We start from the raw sequence: 23,772 nt of genomic DNA on the forward strand, positions 1-23,772 counted from the left end.
TGTCTAGGACTGGTCCTCTGACTGTAGAGTGGATGTGTCACAACTCAGCCTCCTCAGAGGAAAAGGCAGCAGTGGATGACGTGCCCAGATGCACTTGGAGAATATGGTAATACATTGGAGCCTGCAGGGGATACCTGGTACTACAGCAGAGGATGGAAAGCAGAACAAATTGAACAACTACCCCAACCAAGCAATGACAGCAAATATCTGGGCAAATGGAAACTCTTAAGGATGACTATGTCAGCCAATGGACATTGAAGGGATTTCTTCATCCTTGGATCAGCAAGACTGACAGCATTTCAGATCTATCATAATCACTTACACAGAACTCTCAGAGCATGCTCCATGTAGGGGACCCTGGGATGACATCAGATGGCTGTTCCCCATCCCTGGGTACTGAGACAACTGGGAAGCCGGGTGCAGCTTCTCTCCTTTTCAACACCCTTTCCCCAGATACAGGAAGAAAATTGTGGTCTCATCCACTTTCCCTTAATCTTCAACTCTTTCTACCCCAACCAACTATGTAGACATCTTCAAAGATAAATATTAAAAAATAATAAAATTTATTTATGTATTTTTTTATTTGAAAAGCAAATTTTACAGAGAGAGATATCTTCCATTCACTGGTTCACTCTCTAAATGGCTAGAATGGCTGATGCTGGGCCAATCCAAAACCAGTTGCCAGGAGCCTGGAGCCTCAGTCTCTCACATGGGTGCAAGAGCCTAAAACCTGAAGCTACCCTCTGTTACTTTCCCATGGTACATTAACAGGAAGCTGTTAAAAAAAAGTGGAACAGTACCCACACTGGATGCCAGCATAGCAGGTAGAGGTTTAACCTACCACACCGTGGCACCCCCACACCCTACCAAGTGTTAATATTAAAAGCTGTAGTGTTGGGAACCACACTATGTCAGCATCTCATTTGGGTCCTGGTTTGAGTCATGGCAGCTTCACTTCCAATCCAGTTTCCTGAAAATGGCCTAAGAAGGCCATGCAGGAAGGCCATGCAGGAAACCCCAAGTATTTGCATCCCTACACCCATGGGGGAGAGGGTCCTGGCTGTGACTTCAGACCAGGTCAGCTCAGGCCACTGTGGCCATTTGAAAAGTGAAACAGTATATTAAAGATCTTGAATTATGTCTCTCCCTATATATATATAGGGAGATATATATATATATATGTGTATATATATATATATATATATATTTCTGCATTTTAAATAAAAATGAGGAAGAGAGGGAGGAAGAAAGAGAGAGAGAGCGGAAGAGAGAGGGAGAGAGAGACATGAGAGACATGAGTGAGTGCAAAAGGGGGGCAGCATACACACTGGGAGCGTGCCTTTATGGCCAGGGGCAGGTATCACAGGGCCGTTAGGGATTGGTGGATAGAGCTGTGAGAGGGCTGTGAGGGATTGGTAGATGCGGTGGTAGGCGGGTACTTGGGGGAGGGACTGCAAGGGATTGGTAGATACACTGTCAGGTGCAGTGCCATGAGGTTATAGCAGATTGGTGGGGAACAGGGTTGCGAAGTTACAGCAGATTGGCAGAAAGCAAAATTTGAGCCTAAAGGGCAGGAACCTTAATTAGGAGAAGCAACTATTTAAAATGGTTCCAAGATCAAAGCAGCAGGAGCATGATCATTCTTCTGGGTTGATGCCTGAGTCACTCTTCACAGAAACAGTACACTGAAAAGTCAGGTTTTTTAGGGTGAGGGCAATTGTATCCAATTCTGCCTTCTATCCAGGACCAGAAATCTCCCTAACCCCTGATGTTTATGATGTGAAGAGACCTAATATCACAAACAAGAATTCAGAGAGCTGTTTTCTACTAAATATCAAATGACAATCTCTTTTCCTCCCTGAATCTTTGCATTTTGAAATGAGGAAAAATTGAACTGAATCATCATCATCATCATCATTGTTGTTGTTGGTTGTTATTTTAAAAGCAGAGTTACAGAAGAAGGGAGGGAGAGATCACCCATAAAGTGATCCACTCTAAAAATAGCCTCAAAGACCAGGGTGGGCCAGGGCCAAGACAGGTAGGTTCGTCTGAGTCCCCCACTGGAGTACAGGAGCACCTTTCACAGGCAGAGAGGAAAGCAAAGGATGGCTCCTGCCTTCCACCTGGTGTTGTGGTCCTGGGCAGCTAGTTCAGGTTCAAGAGCTTGGAAGTCACTCTCCTCACACCCCCAATCTATGTGGTCTCTTCTGCCCACCAGTGACACTCACCTATCATCACCTGGAACCTGAAAGGGTGCGGTATTGCATTTGTTGCATAACCACTCCCCTTGCAAGCCCCCTTAATGGTCCATGATGGGGAGAGCTATCTTCCTTGGCCACATGCTTCCATTGCTCTGGCACTCCAACTCTCGGCCTCCCTAGTACCAACTTGCTCTCTGGCTGCTCGTGGACGGACAGGTAGCCCCTGAGCATGGCCTCTGTATGTCTGTATTCCTCACCCTTGGTTCACTACTTGCACAGGACAGTAAAGATGTTAATGTTAAGATGCTTTGTATTTCTAATTTGCATACTTTCAAGAGTTCCAGGAGAGGTGAGGCCTAGCAGTAATGGATTATTAACAGAGAAGACAGGAAAAGGTGAATGTCTACAGCTTTCTAAATGTGTTCAGGTTGTTCACTATGCATGTCTCAGGATAACTTGCATTGCTGGGGAAGCTGGAACATAGGTCTTCAATTTAATGGACAGGTTTCAGGGTAATGGCCATTTGTTCCTCTCAGGGTTTCAATTCAGTCTGTATTGCCACAGGACTTGTCATTTGCTAATTTCTTCTTCTTCTTCTTCTTCTTTTTTAGATTTACTTATTTGTATTGCGAAGTCAAATATACAGAGAGGAGGAGAGACAGAGAGGAAGATCTTCTGTTCAATGACTCACTCCCCAAGTGACCACAATGGCCAGTGCTACACCGATCTGAAGCCAGGAGCCTGGAGCCTATTCTGGGTCTCTCATGCAGGCACAGGGTCCCAAGGCTTTGGGCTGTCCTAGACTGCCTTCCAAGGCCACAAGCAGGGAGCTGGATGGGAAGCAGGGCTGCCAGGACCAGAACCGACGCCAATATGGGATCCTGGCATGTAGGAGGCGAGGACTTTATCCACTAGGCCACCATGCCAGGCCTGTCATTTGCTAATTTGCTAATTTTTAACAGGCCTTGCATCAACCAAGTTTGGTTAATAAAGACTCATTAATGCATCTTAGACTTGTCTGGTGTTACCTCTCTTGCACCCTGTAACATTGGCACAGCCCTGTTTATTGTCACCATTGTTGGGAGTAAACCAGTAGATGGAAGATCTCTGTCTCTCTCTTTGTAATTCTGTCTTTCAAACAAACAAAATAAATCTTAAAGGTTAAAAGATTTTACTTGGATTATATTAACCAGAGTCTGTTGTCTTTTAATATACTTAATGTTATCTAGTATTTTGTTTTTATTAAGAAAAATGTCAAACTATGCTAATTCCAGCAAAATTATGTTTGTTTTGTCCAAAGCTTAAAATTCTCCAGAATATGTACTAATTCTGTGAAATAGTATCCTAGAAAACTTAGTTGCTTTCCTGGTAACTAATGCCACTTAGAGACAGAAGAAAGGAAATTTTAAAATGTTAATATGAGGATTCAGTCCTCTAGGTGACTAGGAAAATATATATATAATTTTTTTAAAGAATTAGGAGGCCCCACCTTCACAAACCTTTTAGATTTGAGAATAAAAGGCAACCTATTTAAAAAATCACATAAGAATGAAAAGCAATGAAGACTGCTGAATTTGGGGCCAGTAGAGCAAGCACCTTGAGCGCAGAGCGGCCTTGGCAAGCAGGAAGGCTTTTTGGTGCATGCTTGGATCACGAGGTGTCAAGTCAGACATGGCTAAGGAACAGTCGCACATGCAGAATACAACCTCTGATGGCTAACTGGGTCATCTTCAGGAGCTTCAGGAGCTTCAATTTGGCAGAAATTTATTTTTTTTTTTTGCTATCTTTGGTCAATAAGTCTACAAAAATATCAATAAATATCACAAACAAAAAATTCAAGTTTGAAGGGGATATGCTCTTATGCTTTTTAACACAAAAGTAAAACCATAAAATTCTATTAAGTAAATGTATAGTCTTTAGAAAGCTATTTGTTTGATATGTCAATAAATTTATCCTGGAAAATTGTGATACATTTATGGAATGCATTCAAAAGATGTAGTTCTAATGATAATGTTCACTAAAGCACTAGTTTTTTAAAACAGCATTTTTGAGGTGAGGATTTCTCATCAAAGTCCTACCCCCAAAATTTAAGTGTCCAGGATGTACTGTTTTAGGACAATTAAAATGAACACACTACATTCTCTTTGAGTGCTATTATAGGTGCAAAAACTAATTCTTCCTAAGGAAGGGCAGCCAATTATTTATAAGTATAAAAACAGTGGTCTGTATGCAAAAAAATAGAGTTCTTTATGCAAAATAATCAAAGGAGATGCGTTTGTATTGTTTTCCTATATTCGTTTCAACATGAACAAATGTATTAGCATAGAAGCAGTTTTAGAATAGAAATAACAGATTTCTCATACTAGCTAGAATAATATCTCAAATTAAATGCTGTGTTCATGACCACTACACGTTGGAACCCCATATTCAAATATGACGACACTGATTAGCCTGACCTGCAAGATCGTTCACCAAGTCAGGAACATTTCAGGTGCAATGCAGAGAATATAGAGCAAGTTCCTCGGGCCAAAAAGAAAAAAAAAAAAAACAAACTTGTGGCAAAGTGTAAGATGATTTCCTAAGGAAAGAAAACAAAACCTCAAGCTATGGAGTTTGTTTTTGTTTTTTTATTATTATTATTATTTTTGACAATCTTGACATAATTAGGGTAAAAAGGTTCAAGCACTACAGGAAGATGGGCAAGACAATTATTTCCATATTGTTTCCTTAATGTATCTGATGTAAAAGGGGATTTTAAGGGAGAAGCCCCACCCAGTTTCCCACCCTCCCCAAGTCCCAGATGTGGGGCATACTCTGAGGTTCTTGCTCAAATGGTTTTGATAGTTTAACAGTTCTGAATTGCTGCCACTCTCACCACTCCAAGCTTGATGCGGTCATTGGAGAATCCACTGACTGACATAGTCCATCATGTAGTCTCCCTTTGCCCAGTATTTTCATTGCCAACATATACTGAGATGGTTGATTGACTTGTTCTGTCCTCTGTCTTTTGATGGTTAGCGTTCGGAGTCCGAAAGCTCGATTGGGGAGATACCCAAAGAAATTTTGTCTGAGGTGTTCCCATACCAGATTTTTGTATGTACTAGCAAGCACAGGGCCCGGCACAGTCCGTCACCCTGATCAGCTGGTGGTTGAGATCGCTGGGTTGGTTCTGTTTCCATCCCTGTCTTCCTCTAAAACCAATGGGTGCCACAGTCCAGCCTGGTTCTGCCCAGCACATACTCAGCCCTCACATAAACCAGTGGGAGCTGCAGCCTAGTTGGAGTGACCCACAATAACTCCCACCAGGTCCACCCCCAACCCTGGTTTGCCAGTATGTGTGGCAGACTAGTCCAGTCTGTCCCACATCCCCTTCTGCTCTCATACATGTCAATGGGTATTAAAATCTAACCAGCTCAGCAATCCAGCCTTCAGCATGTTGTTGGGGTTCTCTGACTAGCCACCCCAGCCCCTGTCCTAGTTTCCGTGCCCTCCCATGGGGGGTGATAACCTAAGAGGGATGAGCCCACTATTTCCCTCCCAGGCCACTCCCACTACCAGATTATGCACTCTCCAGGTGGTTCTGTGATTTAACTTGACAGACTAGCCCCCAGTGCCAGCCTCTGCCAGCTGATGCTATGGCTAAGCCCAAACAACCCTCACCCACTCTAATTTTCTTTGCACCAGTAGGAATAAGCAGCCCAGCCTGGTTTTTGCCTGATCTGGTCCACATGAGGCACACAGGTGCTGTAGCCCTTCTTAGTCTGGTCTACCCCCCGATCCCAGCTCACACTCTCCAGCGGGTATAGCTATCCAGCAAGGGAACCACCCTTTATTCCCTTGCCGATTCCACCCTTCCCTTCCTGGCTCTCACGTGTGCTGGTTGGGTGCTGAGGTCACATCCGGTACAGACAACCTCACCTTGGCATTCTGTGTTGTGTACTGCTTTTGTCGCGAACAAACCTGGCTGAACTCACACTCTGTTCTGGTGTTCAGATTTGCCAGTGGATGACGTGAACTGATTCGGCCTGGTCTTCCCCTGACCCATGCCAAATGTATGCCAGTGGGACACTTTCCATGGCCTCTTGGCTATTTCCTTCCATGCTTCTTGTGCTTACCTGCAGGGTCTGTGTCCTGCCAGAGGAGTTGCCCAGACTCCTCCATCAGAACCCCTCCAAGTACCAGATTTCGTGCATACCAGTGGGTCCACGGGTGAGCACTACTCAGTTCACCTCCTGCCCTAGCAGGAACAGTGGATTTTCCTAACTGGCCTTCAACCCATTCTGGTTCTTGCTGTTGGATGTTTCAGCCCAGCCACGGCTTGTCCATACCCACATATAGCTCATACCCACATATATGGCTCAGTTGGGTTTGAGACCTAGCCTAGTCCATCCCACATCTATCCTGGTCCTCTAGAACACCAGAAGGTTGCAGTCTGGCCCGGCCTGGTGTGTCTTGTCCCATTCCACACTTGTGCCAAGAGAGACTACAACTGTATCATGACCAGAACGCAGCCCCATTCTAGCTTGTGCACCCCTTGGTGGGAACCTCCACTCAGCTAGGGTGTCCCCTTAGCTCCCCAACCGGGCCTGTTCCCAGCCAGTGTTCAGTATGCCAGTGGTTGCTCTGACTCAGCTTGGCACAGCCTGTCACCTGTTGCGACCCCTGCCCTAGACACTGTGGCTCAGCATCCATGGCTCATGCAGACCAATTGGTGTAAGAACCTAGTTGGGCATGTCCTGTGCTTCATCCGGTTTCCAATTTTACTTGTGGGCTAAGGTTTGCTCAGTACTGCCCGGTGCACCCATTCCAGTGCCTTTTCATACATTGATGAGCCATTGGTGCTACTTTGCCCAGCCTGTCCGACCCCCACGTCTGAACCACCTGTTCACCAGTGGGAGCTATAACTCACCAGGGGAGCTTCCCAAGTTTCTCCCCCTGATCTCCTCCCGTACCCAGTTCTCATACATGCCACTAGGCTTTAGGCCAGTGCCCGGCGCATTCCAGTCCTCCCCTTCTAGCCATGGAGTTTTGAAAGTGTGTGCTTGATGTATAGGAAGAGAAATATAAGCAAAATATAAGGAAAGTTATCCCTTAATTCCCACCAGGCCCAAGTCAGAAGCCAGGCACTCACTCTAGGCCTCACACATGGGTGGCAGGAACCCAGCTCCTTGGGTTATCAGTGCTACTCCCAGAGTCCATAGCAGCAGGAAGCTGCAATCAGCTGGAGCAGGGGATCAAGCTGAGGGACTGATGAAAAATGCAGTCACACAAGCAAATGCTTCACCACTAAGTGAAATGTCTACCCCTAAAACTTTTTAAATGTTTCAATGCTGATTATTTTCAGGATATGGGCACAGACAAACATATCAAAGAGGTAGTCTCCTATATAATATTTGAAGGACTCAAGAGTAGCTTCTAAAGAAACAATCTCTCCTTCTCTCTGTATATCTGACTTTACAATAAAAAAAAATTTTAATGTAAAAGGATAATTTAAAACTAGTACATTTAAAGCATCAGGTTCATGTCTAGCATATGCATATGCCCTTCCCTTCCTTTTGTTGATACTGACTATATGAGATTGCTTAAAAACAACTCATCCAGAAGCCCTTGCTCCTAAAATAGGGACTGAATCCTTGGGCATCCTCTGGGGAGGGAAGGCAGGATGCATGGAATGAGCTGTATCAAAAACTCTCTGCTCAAAAACGTCTCCTTCCTTGGGTGTGCACTAAAATCGCCTGGAGTTGACAAATTCTAATGCATATGTCCAAACCAGCTTCTGAGGTAGGTAGCTGAGAACACAGCCTGGGCAAGGGACTTACAAAGCTTTAGCAACTGCTCTGCAGCCAAGGATATGAAGCACCACCTTTACACACTTGTTCCACTGGGAAATCAATTGATATATTTGTTGTTATTAACATTTCTCATTAAAGATGTTCATCTCTTGCTCTACCCACCTCCACATTAGGATACTAGTCATTCACAGCTTCTTGTGTTTTGCTTTAGTTAGATCAATCATCCCTCTACTGAGATGTGAAATTTTGAAAATACCAGCAAATGAAAAGCAGCAAATAGGTTCTCTTGCTCAATCAGGTAGCTATTATCCCCTAATTCAAATGAACCACAGGACATTAATTACATTCTACTTCAAATCATTTCATGTTTCTAATTGTGACAAATAAGACATCTTTATTAATTAAAAATAAAAAATAACAAAGTCCTATACCAGTTGTTTTTCTAATGTCGGAACAAGATATCTGAGGGTACTTACAAAAGAAAAAGGCTTATTTAGCTCACAGATTGGAAGTGAGCTAACTGCACAGTGCCCGCTTTTATAAGGATTCTCTCAGATGTAACATAACAGGCGCATGTCCTTGGTATTGGAGACAGACAGATAGCATAGTAAGAGCAGCAAGCCAGACAGCAATTCAAAGGCAGGGCCTCCTCTTTCAAAACTCACTTTCACAGTAACTTAGAAGTCTCATAACCAAGAACCACGTAACTCCTTTTGAAGGCATGGGTCTCAGTGACATAATGACTTCCCACTAGGTTCTCCCTCTTAAAGATCCCACCATCACCAGCACCCCACAACTGCCACGCTGGCAACCAAGACTCCAACATATGCATCCTTGGGCAATAAAGCACATACCAACCACATCAAGTCCTCACTCTCAACATTCATCTATTTTTGTCAATTAAGTTAGTTTATTATTTTATATTACTCCATACGCTCTTGGATTTCCTTTCCCCTTCCCTAAATCCCCATCCTCCCACTGATTTCGCCTGTCTTATTACAGCTGAAATAGAAGGAAAATTAGACGAGAAGCTCAAAATGTATGATCTGACCCCTAAGAAGACTGTTAACTAAACTTTGGAGATTGGATTTCCTCATTTTTAATGGTGGCTTGTTATAAAAGTTAAATGATATATTGTAGGCAAACCATGAGTAGTGTTCTATAAATGCTACTAAACTAAAAATTCTCTAAACAAGGAAAGAGTTAATTCATAAACTGCCTCTTGTGTTGTCCCTCTAAATACTTACCCCTAAACACACAAAAATTGATGGCTATAGTTGCTCAGTGATAATTCATACTAACGTTTTTAAGCAACAAACACCAGTAATACATCTTCAACCAAAGTAGTGTCAGTTCCTTTAGACTTTGCCCATTGAACTCACTTTCAAATACTTTTATAAATGCACTGTTACACAGCCTACCATCTCCTCCTCCCCTCACACAAGGGCAGACTCCTTGTCCCAGAATCCTCTCCTAGGAACCTCATCATCTTCAGCCCATCAGGGACATCTTGTGTTTCAAAGCCCAGCTCTGAAGAGGAGGCAAGCCTTTTACCCCAGTAAACCTTCCAGACTCACATAAGACACACACATCTGAGTTAACTCCAGATGTCAGACACATCTCAGTCTGGGTACAGTTCAGTTAGGACATTTTATAAACAGAGTCTCTACTAGGTGTTTTAACTTTAGGACTCGGGTCTAAGTCTGAGACACAAACCCAAATCTTAGTGAAGGAGGAGTTACCTAAACTAGGTTTTGAAGGAACTAATTCGAACTAAGTTACTTCACACTTCCATCTTCTATCCAGCTACATCATCCAGCCCATGCCACTAATCCAAGTCTTGCCTCTTTCCTACTGCTAAGTTTCTGAAGCACAAACAATATTCCCCAATCCCGTCCAAGAAGACTGGTAATCAGGAAGTCGAGACGCCTATACTGACTGTTTAGCACCCCAAAACATTCACCCAGGCCAGAGACGTCAGTTTTTGTCAGGTTTTCCTGTACATCACAGCTTTCAAATCCAAAGAGAGTGAGTTCTAAAAATGGTTCAGGTGATTTTTCAGACTTATTATAAAATAATAAAAAAGACTGTAAGTCAAGAAGCAAAAATATGTGGATTATATTTTCAATTTAGAAAAATAAGGTTTTCAATAAAAACTCCTATATTCCATTGTTTCCAGAGTGAGAAGGCTAAATGAGCAGTTCCAATGAGAAAAAAAAAAAAAAGATAAACTGCACAACAGGTGATTTCTCAGACATGAAATATAACTGTAATTGTACAAAAATTTTACATTCTTAATAGAATTTTCAGTTCATCATTGATATAGTTAAATGACACTCAAACTTTTTAACAGCTCTGACCAGCATTTTCAGCTTTGTTTTCTAAAGATATCTCCATTTAACCCCATTCTTCATATTTGCTACCTTTTCTGTGTAAAATTGAAAGATTCTGGAGAGCAACAATCAACTTTTCTTATAAGCCTAGCCCTGTATTTACTTACGGGAGCCACAAGTTAGTCCTGGAGGGGACAAGAAAGACAAGTGGGTGAAACAGAGCTGTTAACTTCTATGTTACTCCAAACCCAACCAGCTGGAGAGCTGTTCCTGTGATTAAAGGAGCCTGTTTCAGAGACGGAGTCCCAGCATCCTCTGCTACCCTGGCAGGAAGCTGGCTAGGGATCACATTATTCTGAAGCTGCTATCTAGCCATCTCTGTGATCTTAGAGATTGCCTTCCCCAGAAACTATGGACAGAAGGAGCCCCAGGCTTACTTCGCTCAGAAGCAGCCAAGCCACCCCTGACAGTCTGGCCCTTTTGTTCTCTCTCTCTCATCCACCCCTTCTCCTCCTGTTCACTGACCTAATCTTAAACACTCCAGGGCAGCAGGAGGGACCACAGTTTGTTAAGGCAGCTGAGAAGGCTGAGCTAGCTCTGTTCCAGCCTTTGAGAAATAGGATCTGGCTTCACTGCCTATCTTTTCCTCTTCAGCAAATGGGTGTACCCTATCATTTAAGTGTTAAAAGATCCAAACACTTGTTTAAATCTTTTGTCTTAGTTCATTTCAAATAAATTAGCTTAGTCTCTCTGCAAATCTGGCTTTCCAATTAAAAAAAATAAAATCTTTAAAAATATACAAATAAAATAAAATAAAATAAAACAAAATAAAATGAATTAACTTAAAAGTTAAAAAAAAAAAAAAAAAAAAACTTATCCTTAGGCTCCCAAGTAGCTAACTAGAAACCTACCTTGGAGTTTAAAGTCAATGCTCTCATTGGTTACAAACCTACCTTTGCTGACCATTAACCTGAGCATGTTTCATTCAAGGACTAGTAGAGAGGAGTACTACTACAGAACAGGAGTCACAGTACTATGGGATCACAGACGTTTTACCTGCACCCTACACAAGTTGTTACGAAAGCATCTTTGTTCAGTGTGATGCCTTTATCCCGATGAAAGGACCCTTTCCAAAGTGCCCTTTCCCCACCATGCCAGAATCAACTGTTGGTCACCCAGGCAGCATCAGCTTCAACACAAGGTAACAATCACACACACAGGTTCACAACCACAGCTCAGCTTGCCAATCTACCTATGACAGTCTATCATGAAACATTTTGTAATAGTTTAAAATTGTTTTGGTTCTTTTTAACTGATTTTTATGACTCTTAATGAAAATGCCCCTTTGCCCATTCCTCTGAACTATCCCCAATACCAGTCTTATTTTCAATTACTGGCACACGAAGTAAAAATTTAAAAAAAAATGTGCCCATGTTTATCTATGAAGATAGTGGTTTCAGACCTGCTGAACCGTTTTTCTTCCTAGACATTCCTCAGCTCCAGTCGTCAGAGCCCTTCTCAGAGTCTGTCCTGAGAGACCTGCCTTACCTTTAGTTGAACGAGATGCACATCCACATGCTTGCTGTCTGAGTCCTGCTGCACTGAATAGGTCAGGTCCCGGACTCTTTCTGAGGTCATCCGGAGCCAGGTCTCAATCTCGGGTAGGTGGAGGACAATCTTCCAGTCAGCCCCCGTGTGGAGTGGAGGTGGCTTTTCATACTGCTGGTCAGAATCTGTGTCCTTCATGGCCTCTTCTCCCTCACCCTGCTCCACAGTGGGTGTCATGTTGATGGCCATGGGTGAAGCATCAGTAGCCATGGGATCCAGGTCTTGTGACCTCAGGGGGGAAAGTGTCACACTCATGGTTAACATGGAGAAGTCTAAATCTCACTTCTTTCCAAAACAGCTGAAAGGCAAAGGGAAAGAAGAAAGCAAGAGTCAGACAGAATTGCCAAATAAAGAAATGATATTTCACAGAAGAAACAGGATTTCTAAATTAAGCCAGATTTCTAAATTAAGAACCCATAGCCCGTAACAAAAACAAAACCAGAGTTTTGATTTTCTGTGTAGTGGCCCTAAGATCAAGCACAAAACAGGAACATGAAATGTTACTGGAAGTGTCTACCCAAACATCCATCTTCCCTTAGTAACAAAATCCTAATTATGCATTTTCCTGCCCCAACTATAAGACTTCTAAGCTAGGTATGGCAATGTGACTCAGTTTAGCCAATGAAATGGAAGTGGAATTGCCATGTAGGGATTCTGAACCAATTGTTTAAACAAGGCTCCCTAAGTTAGGAAGGGATTCCCCAGCCCCGCTTTGGCCTTTCCTCCTCTTGCTCCTTCTTCCTGACTTAAAAATTGGAACTGCAGCTGTCAATGGAGACTGGATGTGTTGAGTAAAGGACAGTTGATTACAATGGAAGGGATGTGATTATGAGAAATTAACAGTCCTGGTTGTGGCCCTGGACTTTTATGCAAGGAAAAACATCTACCCTATTTAAGTCATGATTATTTGAGGGGTTTCTAGTATAAGTATCTGCACATCATTTTGACTATCACCAATATACTTAATACTTGAAACAGCTAAAGAGGGAAGATAACGTAATCACAAAACACATTATGCTGTCTTCAGGAGATATTGCTCCTTCCTATGATTGATTAGGTAAGTAGATGCCATGTGGCAACTCTAAATCTTCACTTTCCTGAAAAGCGTAAATCATATTCAATACATTTAATTAACTCCCAGCCTAGATTGCACTGGTATTTGGTTACACTGAGTTTTTAAAAGACTTCTGGAATTTAAAAGTATAAATCACCATGAAACACTTCAGAATATCAAGTATGGAAATAACATAAAATATAAGTCATAATAAAGGCTGCTTTTTAAAGATGAAGTTAATGAATTCACTAATGAATCAACAATTCATTTTTCTCCTGAACTTTTGGCTCATGGTACTTTAAAAATAAATGCATAAATGTATAAGATGCATAAGTAATATATTATGTGTATTATGCATATTATGTATGTTTCAGATGTACAAATTACATATGAAATTATTTAACAAAATTAATGCAAAATGGAAAAAAATTTTAAAACATATCATTTTCATCCTTAAGATCAGTTTTTCTACCCAAATGAGGAGTTTATTTTTTAAAGTTTTTCTGGTTCTACACACTCAAGGTAGCTTATATCTTTTTTTTTTTTCACAAAGGTGAGAAAGCTATCTGTACAAAAGATTAGATATTAAATTTGATAGTCAAAAAATAACTTAAGCACAAAAAGAAAAAGGATATCAAACTTCTGCATAGCTTCTGCATAGCAAAAGAAGCTTCTGCATAGCAAAAGAAAATTAAAAAGTGAAGAGGAAATCTACAAAATTAGAGAAAAAATATACATAGGCCATTCATCCCATACAGGATTAATGTACAGGGCATACAAGGAATTCAAACAACTCAGCAGCAAAAATAAAAATAGTAGTTATATTCAAAATTGGGAAAATAATATGAAGAGACTTACAGGTAACCAACAGATACATGAAAACCATGTAACAGCATCCTACCCAGTCAGAACAGTTACCAGAAGGGAAAAAAAACTAATAAATGCTAATGAGTACACATGGAAAGGAAAATTCTGATATGCTGTTGGTGGGAATGCAAATTAGAACCAACATTACAGAAATCAGTGTGGAAGTTCCTTAGAAAACAGAAAATAGAACTATATAGTTATGTCACTACTGGGTATATTCCCAAGGAAATGAAGCTACCTCAGAAGATATTTCTGTACTCCCAGATTTATTAAAGCCCTATTCAGATAAATCAATTTAACCTACAAAATTAGAAGGGTAAGGATCTAAAAAGTCCATAACTTTACCAGGAATCTAAGTTTCCACACAAAAATAGGAGCAGGGAATAAACAGGCTAAATTTACATAAGTCTTAACAAGCTACTTCTATAACATTTCAAAATCTTCCCAATGTTATAATATATAAATCTCTTCTCCAATTTCTTAAGCATCTAACTTTTGAATTAAATGAGCAGGTTGATAATACTCTAGACCTGGCTATTTTTAATAAATCAATTAGAAGAGAACAAAATGTTACTGGAATAGGATTACAAGGAGAGTGAGCTTCCCTGACATTTCTTCCAAACTGTAGCCCGACCTCAGACAAGCTCTATTCCAACTTCCCAAAAACAATTTTAAATTAGTGATCAGCCCGTTGTCCTCTGAGAGACTGACTCAAAATCATATTCCTAGGGAAAGAACCTGATACATAAAAGTTAATAAAGGTTTTAGTTCAAGGACAAAGAATTGGCTACAAATAAAACACTGGAGTCACAGAGCTTTCCTTCTAAAAAATCAGATTCACTGAAACCAAAATTTTAAGAAGCAGGGCAATGAACACCAAATATTTTCAGCAACACCCAAACACACTCAATTGTCTGCTGACCCTTGCCCAAGAGCTCTACAAATCTGAAAAATGGTGCTTAGTCATTGTGTTTTCTGTGAGATTTCCATATCTAGACAAGACCTACTTTGGAACACACTTTCCACTACAGACAAAGAACATTTAGTCTACTATAAACAGAAGAATCAGCTCAAAGCAATTTATGTACTGTCCTAAAATGTGTCTAAATACATCATCAGGCTGTACATCAAATAAGCACAAAATAGTTTTATGTGATTTAGGGCAAAAGGCTCCACTTTTCTGGGCCCATTTCCTCACCTGTAGAATGACAATGCTAAATGAAATAATCCATAAGACCCCATCTAATCTTAATAATTTGTGATTGCACAGGGTTATTTATTCAGAGGTTTCAAAGTTTAGAAGCTTCCTGCTTATAATGAGTGCTATGGCACTATTAAATCATGGCCGTTCATTTTACCAAATCATGCAGACAGTATCAACAGACTTTCCTAAATAATACAAAAAAATAAATTATCATCATGACAGAAAGTACTTTTTGCTTACACAGCACATGGTACCAGTTCTTCTCAGGAGAAATTACATAGGAGAAACCCCCACCTCTGAGTGTGTGTATGTGTGTGTGTGTAGGACAAACAGAATTAAAAATGAAACCAAGATGTACCTAGAGAGGACAATGAGTACAGGCACTAGAAGCTGGATATTCAAGCTGCCAAGGCAAAATTTTCCTGCATCTGAAAAATTTCAACCTGGATGTTATGTTTCCACATTTAACTGATTTACTCAAATTTCACTTCACATTTTGCCTATTTCCTTTCCTTCACATACACCTTTACACTAGGAGAGGAACGCTTTGTATCATAATAACACAGCAAGCCTGGGAGACCTATAAACATCTGTGCATATTTCCCTGTTCTTATCATGACTAGTCAAGCTTGCTTTCCTAAATTAGCCCACGTGAATGCAAACAGTAGGAAATTCAGCACAAGTTTGTATTTCTAAATACTGTTAAGTTTGGTTTTCTTCTCTCCAAGTCATTGTGCCAGTAAGATTCCTTTCTAGTCAGAGATTAAAAAAAAAAAAAAAAGGCAACTGGACAGGACTAACAATGTTAAAAAAAAAAAAAAGCATTAGGCTAAACACCCATTTGTACCCACCAAGTTACAACTCCAGCTTCCAGATAGTGTGAAAGGAGTAACCCACCAGCCTCTGGAGCCCAGTGACCTCTCTTCTCCTCCCTCCCCTTCAGTGTATGTCTATGGCCACCTTTCCAGCTTTAGAGATAATACCACCTTTATCCCAGCTGCTGTTAAAAATAACATCCATCAAATCCTTTGCTTCCTACCAATCCAAAGAAGAGGCAATATTTAAATTGAAAAAGCTGAAAACATTTTAGAGTTCTTTCACAATCTGTGGGAGGGCTTCCCCTGCCCCCTCCCCCATCTTATTCCATTTAGCATCCTTTAAAAACAGAAAACATACCATGGCTTACTTATTAACAAGAACTAATTCTGCTATCAGTCCACAAGCTAACATTAGCTGAATGTGTCTGACTTGAATAAACATACACAACCAAATCAGGTGTGTGAACTTTGGCAAATTCAGGAAGCAAAAGAATCCAGCTACACAGCCATCTAAACTGGCTATATCTTTCTCCTTCGGTGTTCTCTCAAACAGACAGAAAAACGAGCATCTACCAAATGTACTCACTGTAAATGCTTTTGTTCCCAATGGCCTCAGGATTAAGCATCTGGCTCCTCCTTCTCTCCCCCCTCTGCTTCTCTTGTAGCCAAACAGGATAGAGGCCAGTGTCAGGAGCGCTTTTTGCTAGCAGGACAGTGGTGCCAGTATGGCATAAGCTGCAAATGCCCCTAGTGGCCTAAGCTGTTTGCTAAGAGAAGGCCTCTGCACAGCCTCTATTTGGAAGTTAACATATTAAGTTCCAGGACCATGCAGTTATGAGCAGGTCTTTTGTAAACAAAAGCGGATAAATTAGCTGAGAAAAAGGACACAGTTGCTAAAATAAGGATCACTCCGGAAAAGAGTGTTTTGTGGACATAGAACACCTAGTCACTGGTCAGAGATGATGACCATACCCTCAGGAAACCATGAGATCCTAAGTAGGATGAATTACCGTTAAAACAGCCAGCTGACAGGGCCAACCTGGCCTACGTCCTCTCAAGCTCTCTCTTTGTGGGAAGAAGCTGTTCATTCCAAGGGAGAACATCCTCATGCGCACAGTTTGAGAGGCAGTCTTGTAAATCAATCCTACATCTGAATACTTAAAACCTTTCTCTGTCCTACTCACTCCTTATTTTGGATTTCTAGCCAGATTAACCGATTGGCTTACTAAATAGACTTTCACAAAACAGAGGTAAGAAAACTTCTGTTAGACATTGCTAAGAGTCCTTTTTCACCCCTTTATTTTTTTTATTTTAATAGACATGTTAAAAAGAAAGAAAAATAATTTGGAGTGTCTCAATTTTTGCCTAAGATTAGCTCTCATGACTTGATCGCATTAATAATGGAAAAATAGATTAACTCAAGAGCCTGTGTCCAATTTCAGAATACCAGAACTGGACACCAGAAATAACACACAAAAAGCCAGTTCCATAAATTGCTTAGTTAAAAGCCACTACCTACCTAGAAGAAAAAAGATCTAATTTATCACCTAATTTTAAATCTTGTTTGCCTGCCTCTCTGGACTCTTGTGAGGTCAAGAATTGGAAAAGTTTAAACAGTTTTAAACTCTTAAATAGGAGAGGCAAAGAGGCTCTGCCAACTACTAGGTTAAATTCATACTCAGAGAAAAAAAGAGAAGGTGGCTTTTTGTAAGATGCTCTAAGGAAATTTCCGTCATGCTTATCTGATGCCTCTCTGTCCTTGGTCCTCCAGCACACACTGGGAGAAGCATTGTTTAGTGAGACCAGTCCAGCTATACTAAATTAATCTCTTTTTAATCTGCAGTAACAGGCTAGACTGCAAGCAGACAGCAGTGAGGAGTAGTGCTTACAGGCCTCAGGTTGCCCTGACAGATTTCTACAATTTCAAAGATCTTCTTGGGGTTATCAGTGGTGTTTCCTCTCTCTTTTTCCCCTTTAATATTTCCTTTGTGTACAGCTGTGCTCCTGGGCAGATGGCTCATTACATCCTGCTAATCACTTAAAGACCCTGCACCTTCTCCCAGTGCTCCCCTCAATCACCCACTAACTCCTCCGCCCAGGGCACACAGTCTTCTGTCAGCCATGGCACCCTTCATCAATCATCCTGCTCCCCCTCTCCCACTTCTCCTCCCCTCTCTCCCCCTGATTATTCAGATCCTTCTCCTGTGGCAGGGACACCCTGCACAGCTGGGCTAGTCATTATGCCTGTATTTTCTTTCTCCTACAACAGCAATCAGTTCCTGTCACAAACAGACGCATGTGGCTGCAACGGTCAGCTGCAGGGGCAGAGGACCTGGACGCTGTGAACACTGATGAGAGCTCCTCTTTCTCACCCTAACTTGTTACAAATTGACTTTCGTCATTGAGCAGCCACTTTTTACTTTTTATTTATTTTTTAAATTTTATTTATTTATTTATTTATTAAAGATTGATTTTTCTTTTTATTGGAAAGGTGGATATACAGAGAGGAGAGACAGAGGGGAAGATCTTCCGTCTGATGATTCACTCCCCAAGCGGCCGCAGCGGCTGGAACTGAGCCAATCCAAAGCCAGGAGCCTCTTCAGGTCTCCCACAGGGGCACAGAGTCCCAAAGCTTTGGGCTGTCCTAGACTGCCTTCCCAGGCCACAGGCAGGGAGCTGGATGGGAAGCAGAGCCGCCGGGATTAGAACCGGCGCCCATATGGGATCCCAGGCGTGCAAGGCGAGGACCTTAACCACTACACCATCGCGCCGGGCCCTAAATTTTTATTTATTTAATTATTTCTAATTTTAGATGACTTTAGATAATTTTAGTTGATCAGAGTGGGGTGGATCAAGGGTTAAGGAAAAGTGCTTGTGATCATTGTTTCCTAATTTTCTGTTCATCTTTCTTCTTTCGGGGGCGGAGGTTGAGGAGGAATAAGAGGAGAAACCATACCCAGTCTCCCAACTGCTCCAGTACCCAGGGATTGAGAATGTCCACCCAAAATCAAGAAAGGGTGCATACTCCCAGGGTTCTGCCTATGTGGTTTTGATAGTTCTGAAATGTCGTTGATTTTGCAGGTCCCAGGATGAGGGACCCCTTTCAATGGTCATTGGCTGACAGAGTCTCCATTTGCCCAGATATTTGCTGTCATCGTTTGGCTGGGGTTGCTGTCCAATTTGTTCTGCCGGACATCTTATAGGTCCATACTTCCAAGTACCAAGAGCTCACCTGGCTCGACCCAAGGACCAACCAGTGCCTCTCAACACCTGGTAGGGTGTGGGCCTAGGCTGCCCCACCTCCTCCCAGCCACCAATACATGCTGCTGGGGGGTGGAGGTGGAGCTCCTATAGGTGTGCCTAGCACAACCCAAGAACCCAAAAGTGTGTCTCTCAGCACATGGTGGGGTGAAAGTCCCCAGTCTTGGGCCTAGGCTGCCTTACCTCCCCTCAGGCACCATTACATGCTGCTGGGGAGTATGCCCCTACTGTTTGGCACATCTAGTGTGACCCAAGGACCCACCAGTGCCTCTCGGCATCTAGCAAGGTGCAGGTGTAGGTGGGCAACCACTTTTTGTCTTGAGAGACTGGGCTAGTAATACTCTGATGTATGAACTTCACAATTACTGCTTTTGTCAATGCTATTAATTGCAAAAGAAATAACATTTATTTCTGTCACTGATATTCCAGATGTTCCCAAGTGATCCAGTGATTAGGATACAAATCATCCCATACACACGAATACCTGCCACACAGGTAGGCTTTACTCAAAGACTGGAGGCAAAAAAAAAAAAAAAAGGTGTCCAATGGAGTGGCATTAATCCCGAGTGCAGGAAAAATGAAATGTAACCTTTCCTGGTTAGTAAAGGCAACAATAAGGCATGCTTATAAAAACCAGTGAGATTTGGGTATTCAGAGACAGAAATTATGAAGGAATCCTAGGCTGAGAGAACAGCCTGAACAGAGACACCACAACAGCAAGAATCCAGGAGAATCAGTAAAAAATGACTAAGTATTGGGCACAGTGCTCCAAGTGGCGTGGTCTACACTGTTGCTGCACCTGCCTGTCTCAGTCCTGGTGGCTGCCAGGAGACAGTGCTCGGGCTCTGGGCACAGGATCCTCTCTGTACACTCAGAGGAAAACACAAACGGGTAATAGAAAATGGCATTTGAACTGTGAGAATTGGCAATTTTGCATTGGAAGATTGGAGAGATATTGTTTATTCTGTCCAAAGATGGGTTAAAATTGAAAAAAAATGAAATGAGTTTGGTGCTTTCGAAGTGCACAAGCTGCTACAGAACTCTATTCTCCTCTGTCAAAGGTAACCGAAATTAATGAAGCCCTTGAAGAAAATCTTATTATGAAGGTGCTTGGCAGATCAAGAAGACACTGAACCCATGGTGAAAAAGCCAAACCAAAATATGTAGCATCTATTGAGGAGTGAAAGCAGAACCCCTAATGAATTAGTATAGAATGACTCAATCTAGCACAGTTGTCTTAAGTTAGTGGCAGACATTAGCTCTTAGCAACACTGATGGGAAGCGATACTACTTTCGCCTCTGCTTCCAGGTGTAAATGCCCTTAAAGTTGTAATGATTGCAAATAAATATGCAACTTTTTCAAAACACTTTACAATTTTTACAGTGGGCTCCAAGCGCTAGTACTAAGAATGTATAAAATTAACTGTGGTAAAAACTAGTTCTGTCGGGCCCGGCGCGGTGGCGCAGTGGTTAAGATCCTTGCCTTGCACCCCCCGGGATCCCATATGGGCGTGGTTCTATCCCAGCAGCTCCGCTTCCCATCCAGCTCCCTGCCTGTGGCCCAGGAAAGCAGTCGAGGACAGCCCAAAGCTTTGGGACCCTGCACCCATGCGGGACACCTGAAGAGGCTCCTGGCTTTGGATCAGCATAGCATCGGCGGTTGCGCTCACTTGGGGAGTGAATCATCAGACAGAAGATCTTCCTCTCTGTCTCTCCTCTCTGTATATCCACCTTTCCAATAAAAATAAATCTTAAAAAAAAAAACTAGTTCTGTCAGTAATGTAATTCAGGGATAACACACATATCTTAAGCTTTGTGGGATATTCTAACTTGTATACATTCTCCCTACATTGGGGTCAAAATGTGCAATGATCTTTCTACTGGAAATAGAGTAGTTATACACTCAGATAAAGACACAATCTTAATTTTGTAATGCACTGCATTTGCTGGTACTATTTCACATAGTGACACACAGCTCAGCAGCAAAATATGAAACATAACAAATACAATCCTCAACTTCTTTAAAAAATATTAATAACTCAATGCTGAGAGGAACCAGGTGCTTGATGGGGCCCACAAATAGATAAGGCTATAAGGAAAGTTGCAGCCATATCAAAAAGGGCTGTGAACATCACACTATGGAGTTTGGGATGGTTCTTACAGGCAGCAGAAAATCTTACCAAAAAAAAAAACCACTTATTTTAAGGAGGGAATGAAATACTTGGGGTTGTAATTATAACCAATAATGAAATAGAGAAGTTAGTATGTGCACTTTTATCAAGAAACTAAAATGAGAAAGCAGCTTTATGAGAACACCAACACCTATGTTTCCAAAAATTAGCACAAAATGTAACCTTAGAGATCTTTTTTAACCAGAAGAGAGAGAGAGAGAAGTTGAGGCCACAAGCCTTACTTTTGGATCAGCATGATTAAAGGAGCTCTGTACTCCATCCTACCTGCTCCATTAAATATAAAAAGGATTCTCCATTTTTAGTTTTCCATTAACTCTATTCACAATATTAGCAGCAGAGATTTGAAGCGGAAAATTTTTCAGAATCATTAGATGCAATATTTTTACTTTTTTCTATTATAAAATCATTTTCAATTATATCAAATGTAGTATATATTTAAATACAGACATTTTGAAGATAGGTATAATGAAAACAAAAGATCACTCTCTATCCTCACATTCTTACCCTCAGTCAATAAGTGACGAGAGGTTATTTATTTTATGGGAATCTCAGCATGTAAAGTAGAAAGGAAATGAGCCCCACAGGAAGTGCCAATCTTTAAAGGATCTAAAACCTAAATAAGACAGTTACATGCATTAGTTTAGTGATTTGGAAGTGTTTGCTAATTCAGCATTTATTCACCAGGTGTCAATGGGTATTCTATAAAAAGTGCCTACTGAAAACAAGTCCAAAGAGTTTTGGGCAGTTTCTAAGAAGGGATGGCCAGCTGTGAGCAAAATCCAAATTTTACTATAGGTTTTTTTCCATTTGGGTTCTAGCAAAAAGCATCTGTAGAGAAATCTATGCAATATATAATTTGTCTAGATTAGGTTTCATTTTGGGAAAGAAGTTCTAAAATACATCTCAGAGTCTGTTGCTCCTTAACTGAAAACCCCCCAAAAACAGAACTATTGGGAAACTGATGTGTGGTGGTAGAAAAAGAAAAGCTCACTCAGTTTTTTGGAGGGGATAACTTTAAAAATCTAATGGCTAAGTTTACTTGGTGCAGAAAAGATTAAATTTGTCAATTTTAACATTGCTGTTACAGCTGAAATAAACTTATGTGAAGGTCCAAAAAATGGTCTAATTTTGCTGCCCCCAAATACCTCTGACACTACTGAAAGAGGTTTCCTGTTAAGTGTAAACACTCAAGAAGGGGAGGAGAAATGGTATTTTAGAAGCTAGAAGTGAAATGAAAAGCAGTAAATGACTGAACCAACTCATGAAAACTAAATCCTAACTTCAGGCAGAGACCGAAGACCAATTTGACTTTTCCTTCAGAATCCATGAAATATTTCTAAGTTGGTATAACCAGGTATCTCTAGAAGCATAGATGAAGGGATACATAGGGAAAAATAGAATTATTAGGTGCATTGAACATAAGGGATAAAAATATAAGGTGCTTTCTTACGTTTGTTTTTGATATAGTTGGCAGAGGGCACAAATTGGTTGACCTTCAACTTAGAATACTAAGTCCCAAATGAGCCATTTCATTCCAAATTGCCTTTTTAATTAATTCATTCTTTTTATTTGAAAGGCAGAGAGAGGAGATAGAGAGATAGAGAGGAGAGAAAGAGAAGGTCTTCCATCCAGTTCATATGGCCACAATGGCTCGAGCCGAGCTGATCCAAAGCCAGGAGCTCCTTCCAAGTCTCCCAAGTGGGTGCATGGTCCCAAAGATTTGGCCCATCCTTCACTGCTTTCCCAGGCCACAAGCAGAGAGCAGGGTTGGAAAAGGAACAACCTGGACATGAACCAGCAGAACATTAGCAATACTGTACCATTATGCTGGCCCATCAAATCAAACTTTTATGACCCAACTCAATAAGGTTACATATGTTATACTCAATAACCTCTTTAAGAAGTAAGTGCTTCCTATGAACTTAACCTGATCATCTTATGAAGTACAGGTGACTAAGTGATCAAGTGAAGAAAGGATTATTTCAGTATTTATCCCACGACTAGATCCGCTGTGGAGTGACTAACTTATTTTTTGAAGTCAAATGAATCAGACTGATCTCAAACAATGAAGTAAGTCAAATCTTTCAACTAATATTACATGTGCTTTTCCCCTACTCTTGCTGTAACGTGAACATACATCAAATAACTACTCATATTGTTTTTCTTTCTGAAACAGAAAGCATTTCACGGAGTAATGAATTTTCACAAAGACCAGGATTGTCAAAAGCATTGTTCCTATTCACTAGCCTCCCAGACATGCAGTGTTTTCTTTAGAAGATCTGCTTCCAGATTAGAAACTAATGGGACAGCAATATATCCACCGGTCTGATGTTTTCAGAAATCCCACCTTTGTTTTTGATTACAGAAAGAATAATAAAGATCTGCTACCATATTTACTTTTCAAAGAAGCAATGGCAGCAAGGAAAAAATCATTTTCAACTA

The 23,772-nt window shown here is 41.2% G+C and overlaps 1 protein-coding gene across 1 annotated transcript in view; it reads right to left on the reverse strand.

Annotated features, from left to right (window-relative positions):
• The window catches only part of AKAP6 (A-kinase anchoring protein 6), a 434,750-nt gene that overhangs the window by 335,648 nt on the left and 75,330 nt on the right, over positions 1-23,772 (reverse strand). Inside the window, exon 2 of the mRNA XM_040969476.1 lies at positions 11,875-12,232. Within this exon, the coding sequence (XP_040825410.1) occupies positions 11,875-12,198 (324 nt within the window). The 5' untranslated portion in view covers positions 12,199-12,232. The remainder of the gene's footprint in view (positions 1-11,874; positions 12,233-23,772) is intronic.

Source organism: Ochotona curzoniae, unplaced genomic scaffold (assembly GCF_017591425.1).
Source record: "Ochotona curzoniae isolate NIBS_2020 unplaced genomic scaffold, NIBS_Ocur_1.0 scaffold_4701, whole genome shotgun sequence".
In the NCBI taxonomy this organism is placed as follows: Eukaryota; Metazoa; Chordata; class Mammalia; order Lagomorpha; family Ochotonidae; genus Ochotona; species Ochotona curzoniae.